The following is a 27,240-nucleotide window of genomic DNA, read 5'->3' on the forward strand; positions in this document are numbered from 1 at the left end:
GTTTTGTTGGAACACCCAGCATTGTCCAAATTTCAACCACCTGACCCAAAATTACCTCTTCAGGTGAAAGAAGATGGGTTAGAACATTGTGGAACAGTCCAGAACAACCAACGCTCAGGTTTGCCATGAAGTGGAAACTGCTGAAAGAGTGATTTCACTGTTCACAGTAAAACCAGATAACATCACCAACACACAACTACCACTTTCAGCTGCATCATGGTACTGGTGTATTGCACAAACTGAATGAATCAATGAAGCACTACCTTTCAGATCAACAGCTATGATTGAAACTTGGACACAGCTGGATGTTCCAACAGGACAATGACCCCAAACACACAAGAAAACTGTTTTTTGGGTGGTTTACTGAATAGATCTCCCATTGTACTGACCTCGGACCTACTGGAAATGTATTGATTATGCCTATGAGGGTGAAATTAAAATGAGACCTGCCATTTCTGATAGGAGGAGAGGTTAAATACACAGCCAGAATTATGCTAGTAGCTTGGTAGGGATTACAAAAAGTCTGTGACTGAGGCAATACTTCCAAAGGGACATTTAACCAAATGTTAATGGAGGCCTATGATTTTTACCAGCTGTGTAGAGCAAAATCTAGAATAAATGCAAACTTATGCACTCATTTCTTGCTTTTAAAAATAAATAAAGTTACACATTGTGTAATCGTTCCACTCTGAAGAAAGATGGTTGGAATAAATTACTAAAAGCCCCAAATTAATCTGACATTCATGCAGATGATGAGTGGATGTAAACTGGAACTTTATTTCATAATAGTTGCACATGAATCATAATAAGCAGCTGTGCAATAGCAATACAGTATAAAATTTGTCTTCTGGAAGGATTTGAGCTTAAGCTGAAACTCTGACAGATACTCAGAGAACAAAAGAAGAGGGCGTCAGAACCAGAGAAACATGATTCAGCACCAAAAGGGCTCAAACAGCAGACGTTTCACATTACAACCTGGTGGGAGAGTTTCTGTGTATATGTTCACAGTGTAATTATTTCCATATATTTTAACATCAGACAGCTTTAAACAAAATCCTCCAGAGCTGGGAGTAAAAGGTGTCAGTAAGGGTTACTGTGATGCTGTTAGAGTGTTGCAACACCTAGAAAAAGAGCACAGTCACCGCTAAAAATTGTGCCAGACGTTTTTGTTCTCCACCTGAAACTTGTCCCATGAAACCCGATCATATTCCAGGTGACAAAGTGCTCCAGGAGCAATCATGTTATTTGGGGATTTCAGCCACTTTGTGTTTTGAAGTCTAATCACTGAAGCTTTTTGTTAGGCAAAAGGTTTCTCAGAGGTGTTACTGTGTTGTCTGAAAAGGATAAAAACGTCTTCTTTTAAAAACATTACTGTGTTGTACAGTTGATGTTAAACCAGTTAAGCAGCTCATTTTATCTATCAGTCCACAGTTTGAAGCGCTTAATCTAGACATTTCATCTTCCAAAATTAAAATGTGTACAAAGCATTTATTATGTTTACATGCACTCTAACAATATTTACAGGACCTTTGGAAGGGAACCAGGCCCACAGCATCACAGCTCCTCCATCATACTTCACAGTGGCCGTAAGGTGCTTTTCCACACATTCATCCTTTGTTTTACGCCCAACACAAGCAGGAGTGTCTGTTGTCAAAAGCACAATTTTATTCTCAGCTGAGGAATGTGCACAGTTCCAGTTAAAGTAGTAGTAGAATTTAGTACACAAAAATATTAAGGTATATGTAGATAGCATCTAACTGTTGCTACGGAGACTTGGTGGCCCTAAGATGCCACTCTTTGCTGCAGTTCTTCAATAGTTACTTTGAGAGATTTTTTTTTTACCATTCTTCTCATTGTGACTGATGGCAAGATAAATATGGGTCCGTCCATCCATCCATACATCCATCCATCGTCTATACTCGATTACCCCTACAGGATCTTGGGGGGGTCTGATGCCTATCTCATTGGGCAATAGGCGGGGTACTCCCAGGAACTTATTGCCGCAAGGCTACAGTGCTAACCGCTCAAATACCGAGCGACACCTGGCATACTTTTACTCCACGTATTCCAAATTGAAAGTCCAGTCTGTCAAGACTGGACTTTCAGTTCGGGACTCCACCTAAATAAGTAAGCGACAAATTAAGATTATTTTGTGTTCAGTGCATGCCCAAATCCTAAACGGCCTCAAGATCAGAAGGATGTTGGTTTTGAACATTTTAACATCACAGTCAGGCAATTAACCACTTGCTCTAAAAACTAAAACTCCAGGTTTGAAGAAGGTGGTACAGGGAGACGGTGTAGCCATCAGGCGTCAATAAGTACGCTACAAATTAAGAAAATCTCTGTTTTTATTTGTTTTTAGGAATTGTTAGAGGTGTCAACAATTGTAGCACTGATGATTATATTCAACACTATTATTTCTTGACATGAGACCCCCCTACCACTGGATAAAAGTACAAAAATGAAGGATTAAATGTTTCAAAGATGTATTTATACAAATATTTTTTCACCTACTTTTAGCAGGAGTGTCAATACATATGAAGTGTGCTGTTTATCAACTATGCCTGCAGAAGTGAATTATAAAGAACTTCAGTGTATTTAGTACTTTCTCATAGTGTCCTTGAATTTTTGAAGACTCCTTATTACAGCCTGTATTGAAGCAAAACAGTCAGTTGGCAAAACTGCTTCCTAGTAGCCAAAATAGCATTGACACACCGCCCCCATGTGGATGCAAAATGTAACACACCACCAAACTTCAGACGAGTATGACACGCATAATATCAACAGTAATACAATGACAAAATTATAAAATTTTTAAATACATGAATAAATGTGGCTAACCTTTTACAACATAATATATTTTATTGTGAATTGTATTTAGTTATGTAATCTAAACAATTTTAGTTTAATAAGAGCCGCGTTGTTTGCATTTATCAAAACAATTGTTGATACAGAAAAAAAAACAAAAGTTAAAACTGTGCGTTCATTTTTTAAATCTGAGGTGGAAGAGGCCATACTGTTGTATTATTGTACTTCGAACAGAAAATTCTATCAAAAATACCTGTCATTGTGTGGCAGAAAAGTAAAAGCCTACACGTCTCAAAATCTTAAAATGTTGTGTCTTTTTACTCATATCAGTAGCTCATCTATTTTGAAAAAGAGAATCTTTCGAACTTGCCATCAGTGATGGTTAATCAACTGTCACTGTAAAATTATATTGGTCAATTGTAAACGCCAAAAATGCTGTTAAGAGTTCATCTAGTATACACTGAGGTGCAGCCTTAATTTGTTAAGCTTTGAATTGATGTTGAGGGACAGCATCACGCTGAAAGGGGAAAATACAGAAGATATCCAGAAAGCCAAAACCAGACCAGCACAACATCCCAATTGGATCTGGTGCTGGTCAGAACATGCACAGACATTTTTGGAGGCAGGTGCTCAAGCCAACAAAGGGCATCCATTGCCAAATTTATTTATAAAATTAGACCTGCCTTTCATTTCAAATCACTAACCTACTTTAGGTAGTTATTTGTAACATTGGGTCTATATGCTCATAAAATTGAGACAGACAGCTAAGTAACATTTTCCTACTTATTCATAATTTTTTGAAATCATAAAGTATTATATTTAGCCTTCAACATATATTAGCCTGTAATGTTAACTGTCTAGCTAAATTATTCCTCAACTGTTGAAGTGGAAAGAGCATGAAAGAGCTCCTTGAGTTAAAGTAACTTTTATCTACACAGAACAGAGTTTTGGCCAGCATGCTGGAATTAGAAAATACTGCATGTTTGTTCGTATTTAATCGTAAATAATCAGTCTCACAGAGAGAGATATCCCAATCCTTGTGGTTTTTAGTATAACAATGACCATCAGTGGGACCCTTTGTGGGGTTCCTTGTGACAACATTGTTGTAAATAAGCGCCGTTTAATTAAATAATCTGAACTGAAACTATCTGTGTAGTTATGCTGCTATAGGCTTAGGCTGCTGGAGGACATAATGACCACTTTCACCCCCTTCGCTACATTCTCACACTACTCTCCAAATTTGCATTATTTGCTGTTATTTCAGCTTTTAACCTTGTTCTCTCTTTTCTCTTCCTAGAAGCTACACCTGACCTGGCTCTGTGTCTACTTGTGACACCTTTCAGGAGAGGGGCATCGTCCGAGCTTCTGCTGGCAACAACTTAATGCTCACCCTCTACCAATGATCCACTTTGCCCTGTCTTTTAGTGTTTAACCCTTTCTCTCTCCTAGACATGGAAATTGACTGAGCTTTTACTGTGACTAATTATATGTGCTCTTTTTCAGACTCTAACCTTGAAAACTGGCTCAGAGTTTATCTGTTCTTTCTTTCTAGGTGAAACGACTAAAGGAGCTACATCCATTAACATTTACTTTTCCTTCCCATAGAAAGTACTCCTGGATCAGTGCTTCTTTGTTCTCTTTGTGTCTCTGCTCTGTTCTCTCAAACCCCCAGTCGGTCGTGGCAGATGGCCGCTCACACTGAGCCTGGTTCTGGTTCTGCTGGAGGTTTCTTCCTGTTAAAAGGGAGTTTTTCCTCTCCGCTGTCGCTACATGCATGCTCAGTATGAGGGATTGCTGCAAAGTCAACGCCAGTGACTGTCCACTGTCTCTACATGCTCATCCAGGAGGAGGGAATGCTGCAAGTCACTGACTCGATGCAATCTGCTGGGTTTCCTTAGACAGAAAAACTTTTTATCCAATTTGAATAAATAACTAACTTTGACTGCACTGTTCAATGGTTAGGATTAATTGGAATGTATGTACCTGACTGTTGTGAAGTGCCTTGACACAACATGTGTTGTGAATTGGCGCTATATAAATAAAACTGAATTGAATTGTATTGAAAAAAAGTGAATTTTCAACACTTTATTGTGAGAGTTTGGGTACTAGACATTCAGAAAAATGGTTGTAGCCATGCTTTTTCTTTTCTTCTTCAGAGTTTAACATCAAAATAATTGCGTGAAATTAGTGTAATGGTCTAATTTGTCTGTTTGGTTGTATATCTCCCTCTCTTTCTTTCTTCATTAAACCTGACAAACATCAGTCAGCAGCTGGACAAGGCTTTGAAATCACAGATTTTAGTACAAACTGTGTAGGGAATGCCGAAACGCCCCTCCTTCCACTCCTTTTATTATGGCAAGCCAACAGTGCCACAAAACGCCACTTTTACCACCCGTTTGGTTAAAACGTCATGCAAAAATGACTTAGGACGCTGTAAAATATGAGGAAAATCCCATTAAAGCGCCGTTTAATGCTGCATTTTAAGAGCACCCACGGAACCCTGAAATAAACTGTGTTTTTCTGGTCATTGAATATGGCAAGTCAAAAGGGTCAGAAATCGTCCGTATATTAACAAGTTGTTCTAATCCCTAAATGAAGTTTTTTTATGTGCAAACGCATTGCGAATCAGAATGTGCGCTCGCGTAAAAAACTTGTGGTGGTGTTTTAAGCATATTTAATCATCAAGAGGCTGTCCTATTATAGCTCAGCCACTAGATTTTAAGGCATTGTACCCAATCAGATCACTGCAAGGCCAGACACAACCAGGAGATCTCTGATTTTTGGGGAAAGACAGAAAGTACATGCACTTGTCATTCAGCTAATATACAGATGACTTTTGAGCCTTTTGGCTTGCCATATTCAATGACCAGAAAAACACAGTTTTTTTCGGCTTTCAGTGGGTGCTCTTAAAACGTCGTCCTGACTTATAAAACAACGTTTTTGCGTGACATTTTAACCGCGTGGTTAACGTTTTGTGGCACTGTTGGCTTGCCATAGCTGAGGGGGATAGTTGTCGTGCTAAATTACAAAAATGTGGTCCACTGGTATTATAATCCTTTAAATTCAGAAATGTTACCTTGGGACAATACACTGTAAAAAATATATACATAAAAAATAAGATTTCAGGAGGGCACTTTTTTGCCCAGAGGAAAATAGGACAGGTGCTCTAGCACCACCTAATGTCTATCTGTGCACGTCCCTGCCCAACAGTATCCATGTCAGGTTCACCACTAGTTTTTTAATGTCTCTTTTGAGTTTTTTATCAAGGCCACAAGATTTCTTGTGTTTCGACTTAGTCCCTCGATTTCATCTTCACAAAACAACATGTAAGTTGTGCAAAATTTGTTTTTTTAAAATTGTCTTCTAAGAAAAGTCACACAGTTTGTGAGATGCTCTATTGTTCCTGTTGTTCTACTACCACTTTCAGTCTCCATTGAGTTTAATTCTAACATTCATCTCCCTGCTTCTATTATTTAATCGTTAAAATTGAGTCATTATAACCATCATCATCCTTTCAGACACTTTGCATAGCATCTTCATTTCAGTTAAATAATATATTCAAGACAAGTCGGGAAAAAAAGCTGCAAAATTAGAATAGCCCTCCTGCACATACGAGAGCATCTGACAAATACTTGCATTAGGAGGGGGAGGCTGATGAAGATGGCTCATGCTGCAATCTTCCACAGAGGTTTTGTTGACTGTTGTGCGGAGGAAGAGCTCATCAGTTTGAAGGAGAAAAATGTGAATACGTAGAGACGAGGGGCACTGTAGCATATCTGCTTATTACACAGCCAACGCTGTAATCCTGCAATCAGGGGCCTATTCATTAGCATGGTGGGGGTGGCATGGGAGTGGGGTGCATGTTTCATCTGCAACCACTTGAAGCTGCCAATCACAGAGGGGGCGGACGCATGTTAGGATGACAAAACAGGGCAGCTTAAATGCTAAGAGATGCGCTTGCATGAGCGAGACGTGGCTGAATGCTCTCTTGGGTTCTTGTATCTGAGTGGGGAAGAAATTTTTACAGTGTAGTGCTGGCAGGTGGCCCAAAGTGTGTCAGCCTGATAATCATCTCTGCTCAGCAGGAAGACTGCTTTTGTTTCAGGATTTCACAAGGAGCGGAGTCATTTTCCAGCACAGGTTTCCTCCTGGATTGAATTGATTGAAAGAGACTGATTTGAAGGCAGTTTATTCAAAGTTGAAATTTAAGCAAGAATTGGAGCTCTTTTCATTTCCTAATAACATCTAGAGGCTCACACACACCTGGCGATGTGACGATTTGGGCATTTTCCATTTTGCTAAATTTCCGGTGCATGAAGGAATCTCGGCAAGTTAAAACCTGACTTTCACAATTCTCTCTAAAAAGCAGAAGCTGTTTCTTGGGAATGTGGTTGCACTTTTAGAAAAAAAAAACATGGTCAAAATGCAAAAAGACTAAAAAGAATCAGATATTCAACCCCTTGCAATGTTCCTAATTTTTAAATTGTGCTTATTATTTTACTTTTCGGCTCAGAGTTTGGGGTCCCTCTAAAATAATAAAATAAATAATAAAATAATATCCCCTTTTTTCATCCTAAAGTTCATGCATTATATGTCTCACATAGAAAGTATTATAAGTAAATAAAAAATGAAATAAATACAAGCAAATTACACATTACAAGTTGCACATTTTACCAACAGTCTGTGTTCTTTAAGTAAATAATATTAAAAAAACAATCCAGATATATGTAGAAAAGCTGATGATGGCCTACTCCTTCGTGGTCTCATTTGAACTTTGACATTTTACTCAGAACAGTCTGTCTACACTGACTTTCATTAACATTTTAGAATGTCATGGATCACAAATTTTGTTTTGTGCAATTACCACTGATGTATAAAAAACATTAGTGGTAATTGCACTGCTTGAATCACTACTCCTCCTTGAACGACCTTAGCATGGCAGAGGGGTTTAAGCGCTCAGGTGATCCCAGAGGCTATGTTGTCTGGGGCTTAAATGCCCTTGGTAGGGTCTCCCATGTCTAACAGGCTCTGGGTGTCGGGTCAGACAAATGGCGGTTCAGAAGCCTTCAGAAGGACCGGTACAACAAGGCACATAACGTGACCCTGTATGGCGGAGCCGGGGTCCCACCCTGGAGCCATGCCTGGAGCTGGGGCTCGTAGGCATGCGCCTGGTGGCCGGGTTACTCCTCATGGTACCCGGCTGGGCCAAGCCTGAACGAGAGATGCAAGGCCATCCCCCAATGGGTCCACCACCCACAGGGGGACTGGTGCAAAGAGGATTTGGTGGCCGTTAAAGGCAGAGACCTCTATGACCCGATCATCCAACGCTTAACCTGGTGAGGAGCTTGGCCATCTGGGAGAAGCTCGGAGTAAGTCCTCTGCTTCTCCACATCGAGAGGAGTCGGCTGAGGTGGTTCTGGTATCTGTTCATGATGACCCCTGGAGGCCTCCCTCGGGAGGTATTCCAGGCATTTCCCACAGGGAGGAGACCCTGGGGACAGCCTAGGAAACTCTGGAGGGACCATGGGAAAGGGAAGTCTAGGTATCGCTGCTGAGACTGTTGCTACTGCGACCAGGTCCAAGACGATGAGACGAAAATAAAAAACAAACAAATTTGAAAACCTCACTTGTTGCTGCATGCTCGTTTGGGTTTCCCTAAGCAGCTGTTCACTTACATCTTGAACTGACTCTTCTGATTTTTAATCTTTAATTTTCCATGTACTAAATTGACCAAATAAATGATACTTAAAAAAATGATAGACTAAATTAATGTTCACTTTTATGTGATGCAGTTATTTAAATAAAGCTAATTTAAAAAAAAAGTTTATGTCTTGTTTGTTCAGGGTTTCAAAGAGACATATTGATTCATCTTGGAAAATCCAAACCAAATAATATCCTTTAACTCTTCTCTCTTCACATCCCATCCCTTTAAATGCTCTCAATCAATATAACAGTGGTAGATAATACATCTTAAAGGAGCTCATAAAGACCTGAAAGAAACCCAAATCGACGGCCACGTTTTAACTGGATTCGTATGTAATCGTCTTCACAGCAGGATTGATTGTATTTCCTGTAAGTGACAGGTTGTAAAATTGGAGATGATGACCTGGATATTGCTCTCAATAACAGGTTCATGCAGGAACTTGACCTCTGCGAGCCGACCTTTAGATTTATTCACAGCAGGTGTTAAAAACTAGTTTCCTGGTACAATCTGACTCTATAGTTTCTCTGTTTCTTTTACATTACCTGCAACACATACAAACACCTTCCTGTGTTCTCATTAAATAAACCTGATGACAGATCTGATGCAATTTATTTACAATGTACAAACACTGAATTTTTCCATGTAAAGACACATTTAAAAGTGCTTTGAAAACAATAAATCAAAAAATGTTGATCTGAATAAATAAGAGTTCCCATTTTCCGACAACATTACAACAACAAACAACATTAAAGCTGCAAATGTGCTCATTGTGAATAAAGAAAACTGAGGTTTCTCCGTCATACTGGTACATTGCTCCTCTGCTCTGCTGTTTGAAACCATAAGTACAAACAGGAAAAAAGTGAATGCTTATGTCCTTTGAAAGGGTAAAATTAAAAACAAAATAAGTCTTCTGTGCTTCATTTAGAATAAAAATAAAAAAATTATTCCAATGTTTGCTTGTAGGTATCGCCACGGTTCAGCTGAACGGTCTCGAAACAAATAATCCGGCTGAAAACGGAGGGCCACCCGCCTGTGGACTGCCAACAGGAATCATTATCTCACAACATCTTCACAGCGATGACGACGGAGAAGTAAGCGCTGCAGGTCAGCGGCTGATGGGAAGCTGCGGCAAAGAGATGGACTGATGAGTCAAGTGGCTTGGGGCGGTGAGGACGGAGAAGGGGTGAGCTGCAAACGCAAGAGAAACAACATGAAGCTGTGGCACTCAGTGTCAATTCAGTCTGAAGACGGCACTCCTGATGAAGAGTTCCTTGATTCCACTTCTGAGACTCAGAGAATCAGAGTCCGTTTGAAACTAAAGGTCGGTAACCCACACAAAAAAATGTATATTACAGATTTTCAATAGTGTGTTCAACACACAACGGTGTCACGTCCTTAATTATAATAATAATATGAAAATAATACGATCATCCCTTCACCCTAGTCAGCTCAAAAACAGATTTCCCCAAACCAAATGTATGAAATAAGTAAATTAAAGATAATTTAATTGTTTTTAATCTGCTTAAGGCTCCATGAAGGTCTAAAAGGTCAATCAACTGCTCAGACTATCTCTTGCTTTAAGAATTATTTTGTTGCATTTTTGAAAATTACACTTAATTCTTCAGTCAACTCTGCATGTTTCACTTGTTAAAAGTTTTTTTTTAACTGGTACCCTATACCTTCTGCATTCACATATTACTTAATTTATGCTTAACCCTACTCCGGCTTCCTCCCACAGTCCAAAGACATGCCTGTTAGGTTAATTGGTCACTCTAAATTGCCCTTAGGTGTGTGCATGATTGTTTGTGTGTTGCCCTGCGATGGGCTGGTGACCTGTCCAGGGTGTACCCTGCCTCCTGCCCATAGACTGCTGGAGATAGGCACCAGTTTGCCCGAGACCCACTATGGAAGAAGCGGTAGAAAATGACTGACTGACTGACTGTTTAACCCTGTTTTCTTCATTAAAAAGAAAAACATTGCCTCCACTTTATTGGCACCCCTGGTAAAAAGCCTTAAAATATATATATATATTTTTAATATCAGAAGCAAAATCACCTTTGTTTAAATTCAACCATAAGTTTTTGAAAATGTATTTAGTGAAAAAAGAATTTTTTTTGCACAATTATCAATAACACAATTATTGGCACACTGAACACTTCCTGTGAAATAAATGTAACTGAAGCATTTATGTAATTCACTCCTTATAAATGTGATGTCAACAGCACAATTATGTGTATTTTCTCCTGGGCTGCTGCTGAATCAGACATGGGATGTCAACATGGCATGGCATAAAGGTCAAACTACCTCACCAGGTCAACACAGACATGGAGGTGAAAGAGAGGCCTGACTTCCAGTCTCTTCAGTCAATATGAACAATGTGTGTTTCAGCATACTGATGTGATTAATAATCGGTCCATCCAATATTCTCTACAATGGATCTCAGCTTATCCTGCAGATGGTGCAGAGTTCTCCACTGGAAATTAAATCACTCAAAAATCAGTGTGCCCTCCTCCATCAAACTTTTAAACAGTGTCATTTGAGGCAGATTGGGTAATGTCATGTTATAATGGGTTTGTATTGCATTATGGGCTGTGTGCAAAACGTTTTTTCTATTCTCCCTCTCCAAAGCAGAGTACAATATGAGCTATGTGCAATCTGTGTGGTGCTGTGTGCATTGTTTTGTGATGAAGAGCACAGTGGGTATTAACTTGTCACATTTCTCATTCGTATACCTGTCAAACAGCCTTTCTGGGTGCAACACATAATGTTCCCAGCCGACAATAAAGTATATAATATTACATCATATCATATCCTACATGGCACAGAAGCCTATTTCTCTCAGCCATTCTTCAAAATGAGAAAGAAACGTTAACATGCACTTCTGAATAAGGTATATGTGTATGTGTCTATGTGTCTGCTTACCCCTATCTATAGTTGGAGCAATAATTAAAAAAATAAACTGGAACTGTGTCAAAAAGGCAGCACAAGAAGCAAAGTTTTTCTTGCCACCACACAGTGTGGAGGATGGCTGCATGATAATATAAAATCTTGCAATGGTGATAATATTTGTAAATATTGCGAAAACGACATCAACTGCAATGTATATCTATTTTCTTCTTTCCTCTCTTTCTCATCTGTGCTTCCTACACTCTGTGACCTTTAGCATTTTGGGCAATGTCATTTGGGTTTGGTGTGAGCATCTCCTGCCTTGGCTCTGCCCAACTGGCTAAATACTACATTAGCATGTAAAATGCAAGTCCATAACACTTGGATTATATGAGTGCAATTATTGCACTCCAGACAGCGATATGAATATTTCACACAATGATACTGCAATGTTGATGTATAAGTGATTACAGTGATCACTTCAAACGACAAAAAAGTTGGCCTAAAACACTAAATAAAACATTCCACTCAAGAAGAAACAGCCAAGAAGAGATCAGTTCTTTTATCTGCCTCTCAGCTAAAGAGCAATTATAATTTGATCATAATAGTGATTAAAAAATCTTTATATACTACATTTTATTTCTTATTTCACATATGTTCATCTTTACATGTATAAAGGTTTTATATCCCAATTATTGCAATTTATTGAACTAATTTCACAGGACTAATAAGCATGTCATTTGTGGTATAATAGATTTTAATGTAATAGTTAAACAGAAACTACTTTTGTTAACATAAAGAGATTTTAAAAATAAAATGCTATTAATTCCTAAATGACGTCCAATTCTTGTGTTCTTTATATATGATCAGTGTGTTCTTGTGTAAGTGTTATTATATTATTTTTGTCACAGGTTCGTTGTTAAAACTGTATAATCACACAATAACCAAGTGTCTGTGATGTAAAATAATCACTGGCTTCATAAGTAAAAATAATTACACTTTACAGAAAAATCTATTAGTGAGGAAAGTAAGGAGCCATGAATGAAAAAGCCAAAAATGTCAACATTTCCCATGAGAGCTGGACTTACAAAGAATTTCTTATGAGGATCAGGGCAACAAATGAACCAATTAAAGCTGAACATGTTGCCTGATTATAATAAAAACCATCTTTTTAAAAATAGCTGATACAATACAACCCGGACACTGACCGTCTAGGTATCCGTGCAGAGCGAGGAGGTGGGGTCGGTCTGGGCTGCTGAACGAGGAATAGTGGAGATCCTCTGGAAGAGACCGCGGCATCCTGGACAACGGGGCGCTCTGAGGGAAGCTGCTCTGAGGCGGCTGCTTTTTGTGTCGGGCGCGGCAGTTCTGAAACCAAACCTGGAGACGGATGCAGATTAGGTGAAAATGGAACAAACGTACGACCTCAGTCTCTTCAAACCATGAACCTGTTTCTGGAGGCAATCCACAAACTCTTTGGTTTTAAAGCTTAAAAGTTATTCCACGCTTCTGTAAAGTTTGTAGAAGTAAATTTTTTATTATATTTGGATAGTTATCTATCTTTTAAGGTGCTTAAGAAAAACCATCCTGAAATACAAGGAGTGCAAAAGCACAGAAAACAACAGAGGGAACTTTCTTGTTATTGAAAATATGCCAAAATAAAAAAGTCCAATAATTTAGCTTTAACCTTTACAGGAATAAAACAGTACAGTCATAAATATATTTCTCCAATGTGACAATACAACATAAATATTTAAGAGCTATGTGGCGCTGGTGGAACCTCGTGGCATTATTTTGTGTGTGATTTAATGAGATATATATTCAACTCTCAGGTAATGCAAGGCATGTTTGGCAAGCCCGTAGGAAGAAAATGACCACTAATCCATATTCTCAAGGACATACAGTAAATATAAAACCCCTTTAATTGTGCCTTCTGTCTAAACAACAAAAATAGGTGGTTAAAAAATAAAAAGTGGAAGACATGCACCAAAAATGTTTATTGGTGTCAGCATACGGTTGCAAATCGGCTAACTAAGCTTGACTTTCAATGGGGTTTTTTTGTTAGCAAAATTTGGATGAGACCTACAAGCTAAAGAACTAAAACAAACAAAAAAACTGATGTCCATAAAAATCCTTTGGAAGAAATCCATTCATCATTACTATGCCATAATATGCCATATCAGAGAAAACAACACAATGCACTGCTGATTAAAAACTTTTAAGAATATCATGTGGTTCTTCAACTTTTACCTCTTCATTAACTTCCCTTGTGAAATTATCACCAGCCACTCTTGCATTAGTTTGGTGTGGGCTGCTTAAGATAGCTGTTTAGTTTCTACTTATTTTCTGTTGTGGTAATGAAAAGAAATGAACAAAACAGATAACTGAGAGTGGTGATCGCCTGTGACCGACTTACTGATGGTTTAATACAAATACATGTAGGATCAAAATACTCACTAAACATTGCCTTACAATAAGAAAGACCATTGGTGGTGATAGGTAAACAGGTCTATCTTTTTTTCTGAATCTTTACAAAGGTTGTGTGCTTAGCTTTAAAAACGGCCTGTCTTTCACAATCTGTTTAAGACTGCAGTTATTCAAGTTGCTTTTTGTACCGCAGTTTTTTCCTCCACTCAACTCTCCAATTATATCCTTGGAATATTGGACACAGCATTCTGAACAGCCAGCTTCCTTAGCATTAACTAATTGTGGCCTGATCCTTTTTATTGAGGTGCAGCTCTATTTTTTTTATAGTTTGACATAACGTAATATCCTGCAACAATCACACTTTATGGCACAATAAAACTTTCCATGTGATTTCATTCAAAGAAAGCACACAAAGAAAGAAAAGAGCGATAATATTGGCTAAATAACTGTACTACTCTAAACTAACTTTTCTTGCTTACTTAAATTCCTGTTTTTTGATTTTATAATTATGTCATGGGTTTATAAAGAAGATTCTGTGGGAAATTATTGTAACACCTGCCTGTATGACTCTTCTGCTCAGTCCCGTCATTTCTGCTAGTTTCTGCAGCGTCTGAGCATCGGGGTTGTTGTCCTGAGCAAACTGAGCTTGCATAACCTGCAGGAAAATGATCCAGCGCTGATGAAACAACAAACTCCTGCAGTTTAACAAAGACCCAGGAGGCCAGGGACGTACCTGCAGCTGCTCGGCTGTGAACGAGGTCCGTGCCCTCTTTGCTGGTTTGGGTTGGCAGTCCTGATCCGAGGGCAGCGCTCCCTCCAGAGTCAGACCTGTGCCTGAAAATAAACGCAATATGTTCCAGTCATCAGACCGTGTGAAGATTATACACAAAGACGCAAAAGCAAATATGAAAACTGAAAGTTGAACAGGGTAGAGTTAGAAAACTGCAGCTAGGTTCGATTTTTATATTCAGATTAAGCTGAAACCTTCCCCGAGCCTTTCATTCTGAAAATACTGAATTTTTATTTCATGTGAATTCGGACCAAGCTGGATTCTGTCTGACTGCAAATAAAATGGACTTGCTTGGGAAGTGCCTTAAGAGAGAATTTGTTGTGATTTGGCACTATATGAATAAAGTTAATTTGAATATTATAGAAAAGAAATAACATAAAATTGCTGTTTCAAAGAGCTCACAGAGAAAAAAGCATGATGCTGTTTCCTCACAAAAAGCCCTTTGAGGTTGAGCGATTAAAAAGGTCTTAACTTTGGTTTAATTTATGTCTTTTTTTTTTGTCTTTGAGTGTTTAACACATGGGCTTTAGTTACCAAACAAAAAAAGCTAAAAGGGTCCAGGGCTCATAGCAGACAATGAACTCCCTTTACATCATTTCAGTAACTGTCACAAGTCTTTCAAAATCTATTTCAGTATAAGTTGACACATCCATGAGTTCATGTGCTTCTGTTGATTCATTATCCAAAGCAATCACTGATTAAATAATTGTGTAAAATTCTTAGGGTTTTAAAAAAATTTATTTATTTTTAAAATCCTGAATATCACAAAAGCTGCAAAACCTAACAAGAAGTCAAATTTAAAAGCAACAACCCACAATAATCAACATGATGGTGATTGCATGTCTCATATACACATCTAGATTTAAATTTGTTTTTAACATTTTGTCTCCCTTGAGAAAATAACTGCGTTCCATGGAGTTTCACGTCCAATGGTTGTTACCATTTTCTGCAGCCCTGCGGAGGTTTTCCAGCATGATGTCATAGTGGCTGCGGCAGAGCACTCTGCCCTCCACCAGGCCGAACTCCTCCCCGGTGGACAGCTGCCTCTTGCAGGAGAAGCAGGCGAAGCAGGCCAGGTGATACACGCTGCCCCGGGCCCGCCGCACCCAGTCGCTGGCGTATACCTGCCGGCCACACTGGGCGCACTTGGTGCCGAACCTACTGTGAGAGAGGAGGACAAGAGCAGGTGAGAATGTTCTGTGGGTTTGGAGAACCGAGATCAATTAGCTGTGAAAACAATCTGAAAAATGAACCGGAACATTCAGTAATATATCAGTCAAATATTATTAAGATTTCAGGTCATTTTTAGGGAGAGATTATAACTCTAGAGATAAAATTAAAGATGAAATCTAGCAGTAAATCTGGCCTACTTTTGCTTTTTTTTTTTTATATCTGGCCTTTTTTTTTAGAAAACAAAATATTTCATTCATCTGCTTTATTTATTCTTTGAAGAATAGTGGAACATTAGATTATTATGTTTTAAATGAACTGTAGTTGTAGCCAGTCTACTTAAATAGTCAAACCAAAAAGATTAACTCTTTAGTTTCAGTAAATTAAGGATTTTTAATTTTTAGTCAGTCATTTTCTACCGCTTATTCCATAGTGAGTCGCGGGGGAGCTGGTGCCTATTTCCAGCAGTCTATGGGCGAGAGGCAGGGTACACCCTGGACAGGTCACCAGTCCATCACAGGGCAACACACAAACAACCATACACACACTCATTCATACACCTAAGAGCAATTTATAGTGACCAATTAACCTAACAGGCATGTCTTTGGACTGTGGGAGGAAGCCGGAGTAATTTTCATTTCATATTTTAACAACGTGCACCATCAGATCAAAAGTTTACATTTTAAAAAGAAATGACAGTTATGCCTAAAATTATTCATAACCCATAGATTTAAATTTGAAGTAATATTTTATTTTGCTGATATGTTTTTTTTTCTGACTTGTAGTAATATTAACTATAAACTGATAATCTGTGGAAGGACCTAAAGATTATGGTGATGGCAAGGAGGCCTTTCAAGCTCAAGGACTTGGAGCTCATCAAAAACACAAAATACCAAGGGGAACTTTCAAAAACTGGTCAGCTATTTCAAGGAGAGTTTAACAGTTGTAATGCCACAAAGGAAGAATATAAAAATGTATTGCATCCCATTTCTAAATAAAATGTCAAATAAAAACCGATTAAAAGTAAATTGTTTTACATTGTTTCATATAGTCTCTATCAAAAATACATTTCTCAGTTGAATAAAAATTTATCTAAATCTGATAGAAGTGTGGATAAGTTTTAGTTCAATTAAAAGACCAAATGGTTATTATATCAATCTAAATTTAGCTGATACAAAAACCTGCCTTTGTGGACTTGAAAAAGACAAAATCTTTAAAACATTTTTTTAATGATTAAAATCACTCCGAGAGGCTGTTAAGCCGCACAACAAATAAACCTTAAATAATAATATTAAGTGAGATAGGTGAAGAACAACACTGTTCCTACCTGAAATAATCCAGTTTGCAGAAGATTTCTTTGTTTTTAACGTAGCAGCTGCTGTGTTGGCGCAGAGACGCCCTGCAGACTGAACACTCCAAACAGCCTAAATGCCAGTTCAGGTTGTTCACCTGCGACATTAAAGCATACGGCGCATGCGCTAATTAACGCTCTAACAATCCGATTACAAGACTTGGATATATACATTTCTTCAACACATTTAAGATTGACTAGACTGTTTTACGTGTAGAATTCTTGCAAAGCGGAAGAAAAACGTCTTGAAATGTGAAGACGGAAAAAGAATGCAAAACCTCAAAATTAAGGTTAAAAGAAAAGTTACAGCTAAAAGTTCAGATTTGGAGAGTTAGAAGCTCTCTGAGTTGTTTTGTCACCTTTAGCAGGTAGCGGTCTTGGATCTCCATACCGCAGCTGGCGCACCGGTTCTTGGCCGACGGAGGAGAGCAGAGACAGGCGGCCTCCAGCGGGCTGGACACCCCGGACTCCTTCTTCACCTCCGACTTAGACTGTTCCACAAAACACACCACATTAAAAAGAGCAGGCCAGACCGAGTACGGAGTGATTCTTGCCGAGCAGATGCGGGTCAGCATCCTCACGATCTGACCTGCGCCCCTCACTCCATTTCTTTCACATTGAATGGCTTCTCCTTTAATGGCTGTAATGGTTAACTTACATCATTATAAGCTTAATATGTGTCCTAAAAACTAACTGGACATTCGGGAAACATTGTCCCAATAGGTAAAATTATGGTAAAATCAGTGGAATCAATATCTACTTTTGTTTTTATGCTTTTTATTGTTGATTGTTTATTTTATTTGGATTTGCAATGTTTGTCTGCTCCGAATTGAAATACATTAGCTGATTCAGATAAAACCTAATGACCAATTAGCGCTGAGTAGCCTAATATAATTATGTGAAAGAGAAAATAATTTTAAACTTAACAGCACTTTGTTCATAATATAGGCCTACTATAAATTGTTTATTGTCAAAATAACAGCAACTCACTGTTGGCAGTTATTCAGTAGCTCTTGCATTTTATTTTCATGGCAAAATAAGCTTAAACGCTCAGAGGGGAATGGATTACCTAACAACAAGAATAATGGTTTGACTGAAAAAAATAGTTTTTAGACCTACTATTGACTCACATAACATATAAACTGCTATAGAGGATTGCTGTAGTTTGTGCGACAGTTCTGTTGTGCAGCAGAGTACATTTATTACAGGAAATTGCTTTTGGCGAAAAACGCCAAAAAGCAATTAAAGCATTATATTTGATTTATATATTCTTTTGCAGTCAGTTCCTATTTCTGTAAGCTAAATTACACTCTTTTAGATTTTGTTTCCAGAGTGCGTTACAGGCTAAATTTAAAGTTACATGATGTCTGGATGACAAATCTTTGGTGTGAAAACTCCTAACGCCAAAGTGCCTTGCTTTACCAGTAAATTACTGCTGTGATCACATTTTACTCTTAAAACAACAAAGGTTTATAGTGATACGACATAACTACACAAAACAGAAATTATTTATGGATAGAATGAATTGATTTTGGTTTAGTACACTTCTCGCAGATGTTTTGTTAATCTTTTTATCATGTTAAATGACAGCTATAGTGCCAACCAGATTTAGAATTACATCTCCGTCATAATAATCTTAATTAACTGCATGCACGGAGGTAATAAAATAACACTTATTATTTCAGTCTTTAACTGTCTGATGTTTTTGCAAATGTTTGAGCGTTTTTAACTCCATCTCTAGCAGTCGACCTCCTGTAAGTAAAGTTACTTGAAATAGTAGCCACAGAGAGCAGCAGAGTTTGTGACTCACCATTTTCGGGTCTTGAGGGATGCCTACTCGGAGTGGAGACCCAGTTTGCTCTGTGCGTTACGCATCTCTGCTCCAACCCGCGCAGCAGCCGCTCCAAAACAACGTCTTACAGTTTCTCCTGCATTTAAACCCTGGCAACAAAGGGAATTTTGATGCAATTAGATATAAAAAAAGAAAAAAGAAAAACACTACATATGATCGATCATTCCTCTTGTGTGCAACGGAAGGTTGCGTGTTGCAATCACATGCGGTGAAAAGAAAGGATGGCACTATATCTGCAATTAGCGGCGGATTGAAACGCTGCGCTTGATAAGAGGCAACCCGAGTGTCAATTTCATCTGTCAATCAGCAGGAGGCAGCCGCGCCACCAAGCTGGGGAAGGGGGGAAACGCGGCGCGTCCTAATTTCAATGGCAGTATAATCGAAAATCGAAAACTCTCCAAAGTGAAGAGGCTCAATTGGAGATCACTCTATTCATAACAGACAATGTGCAGAAACTGCTGCTGATCTTGAGACATAAAGGAGCCTGATTGTCTCATTTCTCGTGATGGACCCATTTAGGCTCTCCAGGCTCCCCTCAGTGATTACAGCTTCATTCACAAAGTGCCAAAAATCTGCGTTTGGGGGGCAATCTGGACTCTGTGTTGTCATTCACTTCTCGAAATTAACAGGAATGCAAGATTATGTTAATTACCGGCTTGGATGTAAACACTGGAGACAGTGAAACAAGATGAGGTGGTCTGCAAAAACTTCAGAGACAGAAAACCTTCGAAATGCGTCGAAAACATCGTTCAGGGGTGGAAAATAGTTTATCCAGAAACCAAATAAATCCCCAAAACGCTCTGTCCTTTCTGTGTTAGTGGAACGCCGATCCAAGCTTAGGAACTTTGTGGGACTCCAGCGTGGTTCCCAAACACACTGGTCTGATCTGATATACCGCCTGGACAGAGTTTACACCCAGTTAACAGAGGCAGGATGTGATGCTGCACAGTGCACCCTCCTCTTATAGAGGGAAATACACATTCAGAACTGAACATACAACAAAAACTAGGTAAACACTCACTCAGCAACCTGTGTTGTTTCTAAACATCTGGAGCTAATTTACTGGGAACTTTCTTTAGTGTAGGAGCTAGCTGAACATTGATTGTTCAGTACTCCTTATATGTTTCGCGGCAATAAAAATACCAATCACAGAACTTAAATTTAGGAACTGGATTTACATCCCAGAAAAATCATCTACATGTTTTTGTCATAATATTTGGGATTTAATTACAAAACTACAAATTACAGTCAGAGATATTACATATGTTCAAAAGATAGACAGAACTTGGGCAGATGCTTAAATTTCATACTCATTTTATTTTATTCTGTTCAAACATTAGTAGTTTTAATATCTTGAAACTGTCTTGGTAAAAATAATGTACTATGCAGTACTCTTTCTAGGGTTTTATATATCAGGTCAGGACAACAATAATTTAAATCCAATCCCTTAATGGACTTTAGGTTGAGCCAAATGTTCCTCTTATTCCCGAGATCTCTGAAATATAAATGTTTTTATGATCCTGACAGTTGGTATGATAAAAAAAAAAAAAAAACAATAATTTGCAATAATATCATAAAAGATTATCCATAAGTTTAAATATGTATTGTTGTTGATGGTGTTCACTGGAATGGATACATGTTTAAAAGTGAACAGACCCCGATCTATGAGATGGTTTTAGTGTTTTTCTAAATTAAATAGTAGTACTGTTATTATTGCATGTTTAACATGACATAAAATCTCTTTTACCACTGAGCCAGCCTCTGATTTGCTGATCAGACCTCCTGACGTCTCCTCCCCGAGGAGGGCATTGCTCTGAACGAGATGGAGCCAGATCCAAACACCCTGTCAGATTGGAGTGAATTATTTATTTTTATGGTTTCCATCTTATGCTAACCACATTTGTCTATTTTTGTATAAATCTGTGCAAGATTTTAGTTTTCCTTTACCCAAAACTACTACTACTTGGTCATCTCAGACTGACTTGTGACAGACAGAACCAATGTCAGAGCAAAAAGCTGATCAGAACCGCGAGTTGGTTCCTTGAAAGTAAACTCGTGAGGCACCTATTCATTGTTTTACTATTATGGCTCTAAAAAGTTATGGATCAAAGGCAGTTCTGTGACTTTGAATTTTTCTTCTATCAGAAGAAAAATCTAAAATCTAAAATCTAAATCAGATAGGGAAATCCTCTTTCCTGTCAGTCGTGAAAGACTGAACTATTTCTAAATGTTATTTCTTTAAGCAACTAAGATAATGATATTAGAATTTTGATTTCTTCTTAAAACTTACCATTTTAGTCTGTAGTTCTTAATTAGAATTAGTGTTGTTCGTCTTTGTTTGGCCTTTAAAATTTGGCCTTTGTTTGTGTGTTTCTTTAGTTTATTCAGATCTTTACAGAGCAGATGTTAGTTTGAGAAATAAGTTAATTTATGACTAAATTGATTACCTGCTTTTCATTATTTGAAGTGTTTATTTAAGTGTTGATCCAAACTAAATTTTGTTCCTGAAAAAATCAACAAAAAATTTCCTGATTCTTTTGTAGATCTGTAACAAAGATTGCACAGTGACTAGGGAAAAAAATCATCCTTTAAATGAGACTGAATCATTTATAACCAGAAGATAATTTTATGTAGCTTAATCATGCTAAATGGGTGACTTAATGAATGCAAGTTGCCCAAGTCATTTGGCTACCGAACAAGCCTAAATCATTCTCCTTCATCACCATGTCTGATAATTACAATGAGAGGTCTGTGCTGATATGGAAAGTGATTTCTCCAAATATGGCTTAATATAGTGCAAAATAATTTCCCTTGCTGGTTGTTAGTGTGCACAGAATAAGACAAGAAAAATGATGATTGCCAGAAAACTAAGTGTTATCATGGACTCAAACCTACATTTTAATAATCACATTAAGGCTATTACTAAATTAGCCTAATATAATCTTAAAACATCACTAAAATAAAGAGTTTCATGTCTAAATAGGCCAGAGGGAAACTGGTGCATGGTTTTGTTTTCAGTAGGTTGGATTGTTGTAATGGTGTCTTTTCTGGTGCCTGTAAAAAAATCAGTGAGGCAGCTGCAGTTTCTCCAAAACGCTGCTACCAGAGTCCTGACCAGCACCAGGAAAATAGATTACATTACACCAGTCCTTAAATCACTGGACTGGCTCCTTGTTTGACAGAGGACAGATTTTAGGACTTTGTTATTGGTCTATAATGTTCTTGGGCCTGTGCTCATATTTCAGAGTATGATCAGATATAAACTATGAAGATGTCTCAAGGTCTCAGAGACCAAACCTAGACAAAGAGAGGCAGCGTTTAGTTTCCGGGCTCCTAAGCTCGGGAACAAACTGCCCGAAAACCTGAGATGTGCAGAAACTATTGGCTCCCTCAAATCAGGACCAAAAACATCTGTTTACTCTTTGATTTAATTAATTTCAAGTCATTGGTAGATTTTACTGCTATTTTCTAGGGTACTGTTTGTCTTTAGTGTAATTTTCTTTATGTTTTTTTCACATCACAGTATCGCCAGATAATAATTCTTGTTCTTATCCAACAATATGAAAAAAACATAGAATTCTGGAATTCTTTTGTAATGTTTTCCACACTTCTTAACATTTTCTAGATGATAAAGGTTTGATAATCTTACTGCAAACGTTTCCTCCAAGTAGAGGGGTCTTTAAAATCAATGAGACTTTAATTGTTATTGATCACCTAAAAAGCATCTTTAACAGCAGTATTACATCTTCTCGCTCACCTTGTATTGTCCCTGTGATGCACTTCAGCAGCTTTGTGCATTGACTATAATTATCTGACAGTGGAAGTGAACTGGTCCTGATGAAGGAGGACTCAGAGGGTAGAACGTAGTTATTTAACCTCCATTATTGCTGCACTTTAGTGACTTCATGAATGCACCAGTTTGGACTATTGTTGACTAATTTTGATCATTTTATGACTGGTGCAGAGTGGATTCAGAGAGATCTGAGGACCTATTTCAGCCAAAACCAACAATAAAAATATTATTAAATACATTTTTTAATAAAACAGCATAAAGAGATTGTTGCTTACTAACAGGATTCTCAAAAATCAAAGGTTTCCACAAATGGAGTTATCTAAATCCACAGGCAGAAGCTCTGTAAGCTCTTCATTCATGTTTTTCTGCTTTTATTACACAGTTTCCTTCTTGAAGAACATGGCATGTGGACCAGCAATCTCAGCAATGTTAAAATCTGCAGACAGGTCATCTGTAGCATCCTGCTGCAGCTCTATCGATGCCCCGGTGCTGAAACTAGACAAACAACAGTTAATATAACCTGCCTTCTGATCAGCAGTTTTTAAAAATAACCTAAACTGTTTTAGGTCATTTGTTTCTTCTCCCATCCATCCATCCATCCATCCATCCATCCATCCATCCATCCATCCATCCATCCATCCATCCATCCATCCATGGATGGAAGGTGGATGGATGCCAGATATAAACCCAAATATTTACCCCCCGTAGCGACATTCTCCGGCTCATTTGCTAAGAATTGTCAGGCAAAATGGATCCACTGCTGGGGTTTCCTACCAATGGGATGTGCCTGGAAAACTTTCAAGGGGAGACATCCAGGAGGCTTTCTCCTCAACTGACTCCTTTCAATGTGAACGAGCAGCATTTCTACTCTGAGCTCCCATCAGATGATGAATGTCCTCATCTTTTCTCCAAGCGTGAGCCCAGCCACCCTAAAGGTTAAGCTTATTACATCTTCTTGTATCCAGGATCACAGGAAGTTAGGGACGGAATGTAGACATCCTTTCTGCTATCACGCATAACCAGGTCACCAAGATACCTGAAATTCTCTGTTTAACCACCTGACCTGTAAGGTACCTTTTCTGGTTGACAACCACAAGCCTTGATTTAAAGGAGGTGACAGCAGCTTCTTATTTGGTTGCAAACCACTATGGTACACGTTGAATTTCAAGAGAACCATATCATCCCCAAAAAGCAGAGATGAGGGGCATCGCATGGTCTAGGGGTAGAACAGGCGCCCCATAGAGACTGTTAGTCCTCAACACAGCTGTCTGGGTATGGATCCCAACCTTGAGACCTTTACTGCACGTCTTCCCCCTTCTCTCCCTGCCTTAACACTAGTGCCAAAAATCCTTAGAAAAAGAGGACCTGGAGGTTCTCAAACCATACGCCTTCCTTTCCATGAGCTCACCTTGAGATCCTGTCCTGTCCACAGATGGACCAGTGACAAGGTGAAACCCTAGTGGAGTTAAATTTACACTAAGAAGAAGTTCTACTTTATTCTGAAAATAAATGTGTACTGCTAGTAAATTAACTGTGAATTGCTTCAATTACAAAGACCCCAAAAGCCCAAGGAAACAATAAAAGGTGACTTGAGACTTTTGGAGTTGTTCAAGCACATTGATCTTTGCTTTTTTTTTTTTTAGAAACTTTGTAAAAGAATGGTGTAGTGGAGAAAATGTTGAAAACTCCCAGAAGAAACTGAAAAACGGAATTTCAATTAACCAGTCATACCAGGACCTGGAAATAACATCCAATCCAACTTAACTGAGCGTCATATTATGGTAGATTCTTGCAGGACAAAATAGCAAATAGGAGCGTGGGAACCGTTTGGCGAGTAGAAAACGTTTAATGACAGCTAAACTTGACAACTTACTCTGAGAAGCAGGGCACAGAGCCTGGAGCAGGCAGACAAACAGCAGAATCCAGCGAAAACAAATGAAAACAGAGACAGGAAAGCAAAATCAGCAGCTGTGGTAAGGAGAATGCAGAGCTGCTGAAGGAAGGAGGCTAATTAACACAGGTGAGCAGAAACACAGAGAAGTCCAGGGAAGTAACAGAAATTGCTAAATGAAACAAGACACAAGCATGAACCATGAACTTGATCTACAATGAATGAACTAAAATTACAGCAACTATAGAGCATAAACAGGGAAGCACAGAGAAACAGACAGTAATGAAACTCAAAACTCAACACCTAACACAGGGATGATACTGGGTTCCAAGTATTCTTTTCAAAGCAAGTGGGACTTGGTAATTGTTCTCCCCAGGAACCAGCCTAAGTACTATTAGTAAAGCAAAACAATAAAACTGTATATGTCTGCCGTTTGTACTTTCAAACACCATAGCAAGATGTTCACTAAATGAGGCTGTAAAGCAATGTGTGTGAAAAATTGTCAGAAGTTGCAGCTCTTTATGGAAAGGCAGCCATATTGAATGTTGAGGTTGGGTTGTTGGGAAACCTTGACTTTTCCTGGGAATTCAGATTTCTACGAATTTTTCTGCTCATCTTTCTGCTCATCTTTCCAAACAAGTACTTCAACTCCTTCCTTCAACTAATCGAGAAGCTCCACTAGATAAGATTTTTGTCTATTTTTTTTATGCTTCCTTGATTGAGAAAACTGAAAAAGTCCTGCGATGCTGTTTTTAAAATGCTTGTCATGATCTTGGTACTAGGAAAAATTGGCATTTATTGAGGTACTTGTTCTAAAAAGTTTGAGAACCATTGCTCCAGATGAATCCAGCATGGTTGATTGAAATAACTGTATTGTTTTCTCAGCGTGCCATCAAGTTCTGCAGAAGCCTGGTAATGACCCACTCATCAAAATCAGGTTTGTGGCGAAAGAGAAAAATCTTGAGAACCAGAGATGGAGACCACAAAAATAAAACTTCTTTCTTCATGCCTTATTTTCTGTTCTTTATGAATAAACAGATGCATAAATTTCATTTCATGTTATTGTGAAATAAGTCATCTGCAGAAAGCAATGCTTGATCAGAAGCATTTTTCTAACTCTCACCATTCCTATCATTTTTACAGTGTGCTGTCGACAACATGCTTGGGTTTGATTCTTCTCACTTTATGTTGCTTGAATGTCTCTGAAACAAGGTTACAGATCAGGGACAGGGAATTTTCTGCTTGGCATGTTGGCTGAAGGAACGTGTTTGACGAAAGGTGGAGGAACACCATAGTCTTGTTTTGTTTCCTCTGCCACTGTAGTTAAGGTTAATATTGTTAGAGGATAAAGTCAAAGAGCCAAATTTGAATTCCTTTCCATCTCAACCAGATGTTGATTGAATTGTACAATTCATAAAAGCATTTTGAAAAAATCTCCAACCTTCTATTTATTAAAAATAAAAATACAATCAATGCAACATGGTGTGTTGAGGAGGGTTTAAATCCATATGTTATGGATAAAAGAAAATTCAAGATTTTCCAAGAGTAACCACAAAGGAAACAAGAATATGTGAATAAAACAAAGAAAACTAAGAGCCTGTGAATGTTTGCCTGTGGGAGCTTGCTGGAGATGAATTTAACATCTCAAGACTCAACATCCAGCGTCCAATGTTCAACAGGCTGCATCCACCGAGATCAAACCTGTCTAGATTACAATCCTGCAGCCAAGCTTTCAACAAACAAAGGAAATGGCACATTACCCCATCACTCTCTCTGAAAAGTGGCACTGGAAGAAAAAAAAAGCCTCTCTTAAGTTATTCAACAAATGCAAGTTTATTTGAAGTATAGACAAGGAAAAATGAGGGGCTTTTTTCTGGGTTTGTACTCCATATGACAGCAATTTGGGAGTATTGTGTGTTTTGGCCCAGGCGTGTGGTCTATGATAGATGACAAGGAAGAAAATCATGAGCCGCTGGCTCAAACACAGACATGCAAATTGCTTTCAGCTGATTGCTGAATTCTGCTTGATATTTATCAAGTGGATTACAGCATGTGTCTTTATTTGCAGACAGGAAACAGCTGATTGATCCCAACATGGGAGGGTGAACTGGGAGCTGAAGGTTTTCCTCCACCAAGTAAAAATGCAATCCAGTGGACGGAAAGCATTGAGAGATTTAATGTTTCCTTTAGCTAATTTTGCTTTAGTACAACAAAAGAGACGCAATCCAGAGATCCAGGCATCTGAAGATCATACAGAAATCCCAGATAGCTCTTGTTTAATCAATGTGCCTTCATTTTTGTGGACATATTGCAAACACTTTCATAAGATCGGGTTACAGCAAATATGGAGCCATATTTGTTATTTGTCCACGTCCACCTGGGGAACTAAGCATGGTTTTGTTCTTTGCAAACAACAGGAACATATCAGCCTCCTCAGTGGCTAAATGCCACAACAGCTTATTGTGATCAGAGTGGAAAATAAATTACAGAACATTAAATTCCACTGAATAGAAACTTTCTTCTTAGATCAAAGATAGGAAATGAAAGAGAAAAAACAAATTTACAGGA

At 38.3% G+C, this 27,240-nt stretch overlaps 1 protein-coding gene across 2 annotated transcripts; it reads right to left on the reverse strand.

Moving 5' to 3' along the window:
• Positions 1-8,959: 8,959 nt before the first annotated feature.
• lhx6b (LIM homeobox 6b) lies at positions 8,960-19,855 on the reverse strand. Of its 2 annotated transcripts, none has more exons than XM_047380588.1 (9): positions 19,641-19,855; positions 18,947-19,077; positions 17,496-17,627; positions 17,113-17,234; positions 15,556-15,773; positions 14,559-14,659; positions 14,385-14,480; positions 12,607-12,778; positions 8,960-9,700 (listed from the first exon to the last, which is right to left on the reverse strand). In XM_047380588.1, exons 2-9 carry the CDS (start codon positions 18,947-18,949, stop codon positions 9,618-9,620), a joined length of 927 nt encoding a protein of 308 aa, XP_047236544.1. In that variant the 5' UTR covers positions 18,950-19,077; positions 19,641-19,855; the 3' UTR covers positions 8,960-9,617. The 2 variants fall into 2 exon arrangements, with proteins under 2 accessions (XP_047236544.1, XP_047236543.1); XM_047380587.1 differs by having other exon boundaries at positions 15,556-15,776.
• Positions 19,856-27,240: the final 7,385 nt, after the last annotated feature.

The sequence above is a fragment of the Girardinichthys multiradiatus genome, chromosome 12, assembly GCF_021462225.1.
Source record: "Girardinichthys multiradiatus isolate DD_20200921_A chromosome 12, DD_fGirMul_XY1, whole genome shotgun sequence".
Classification (NCBI taxonomy): Eukaryota; Metazoa; Chordata; class Actinopteri; order Cyprinodontiformes; family Goodeidae; genus Girardinichthys; species Girardinichthys multiradiatus.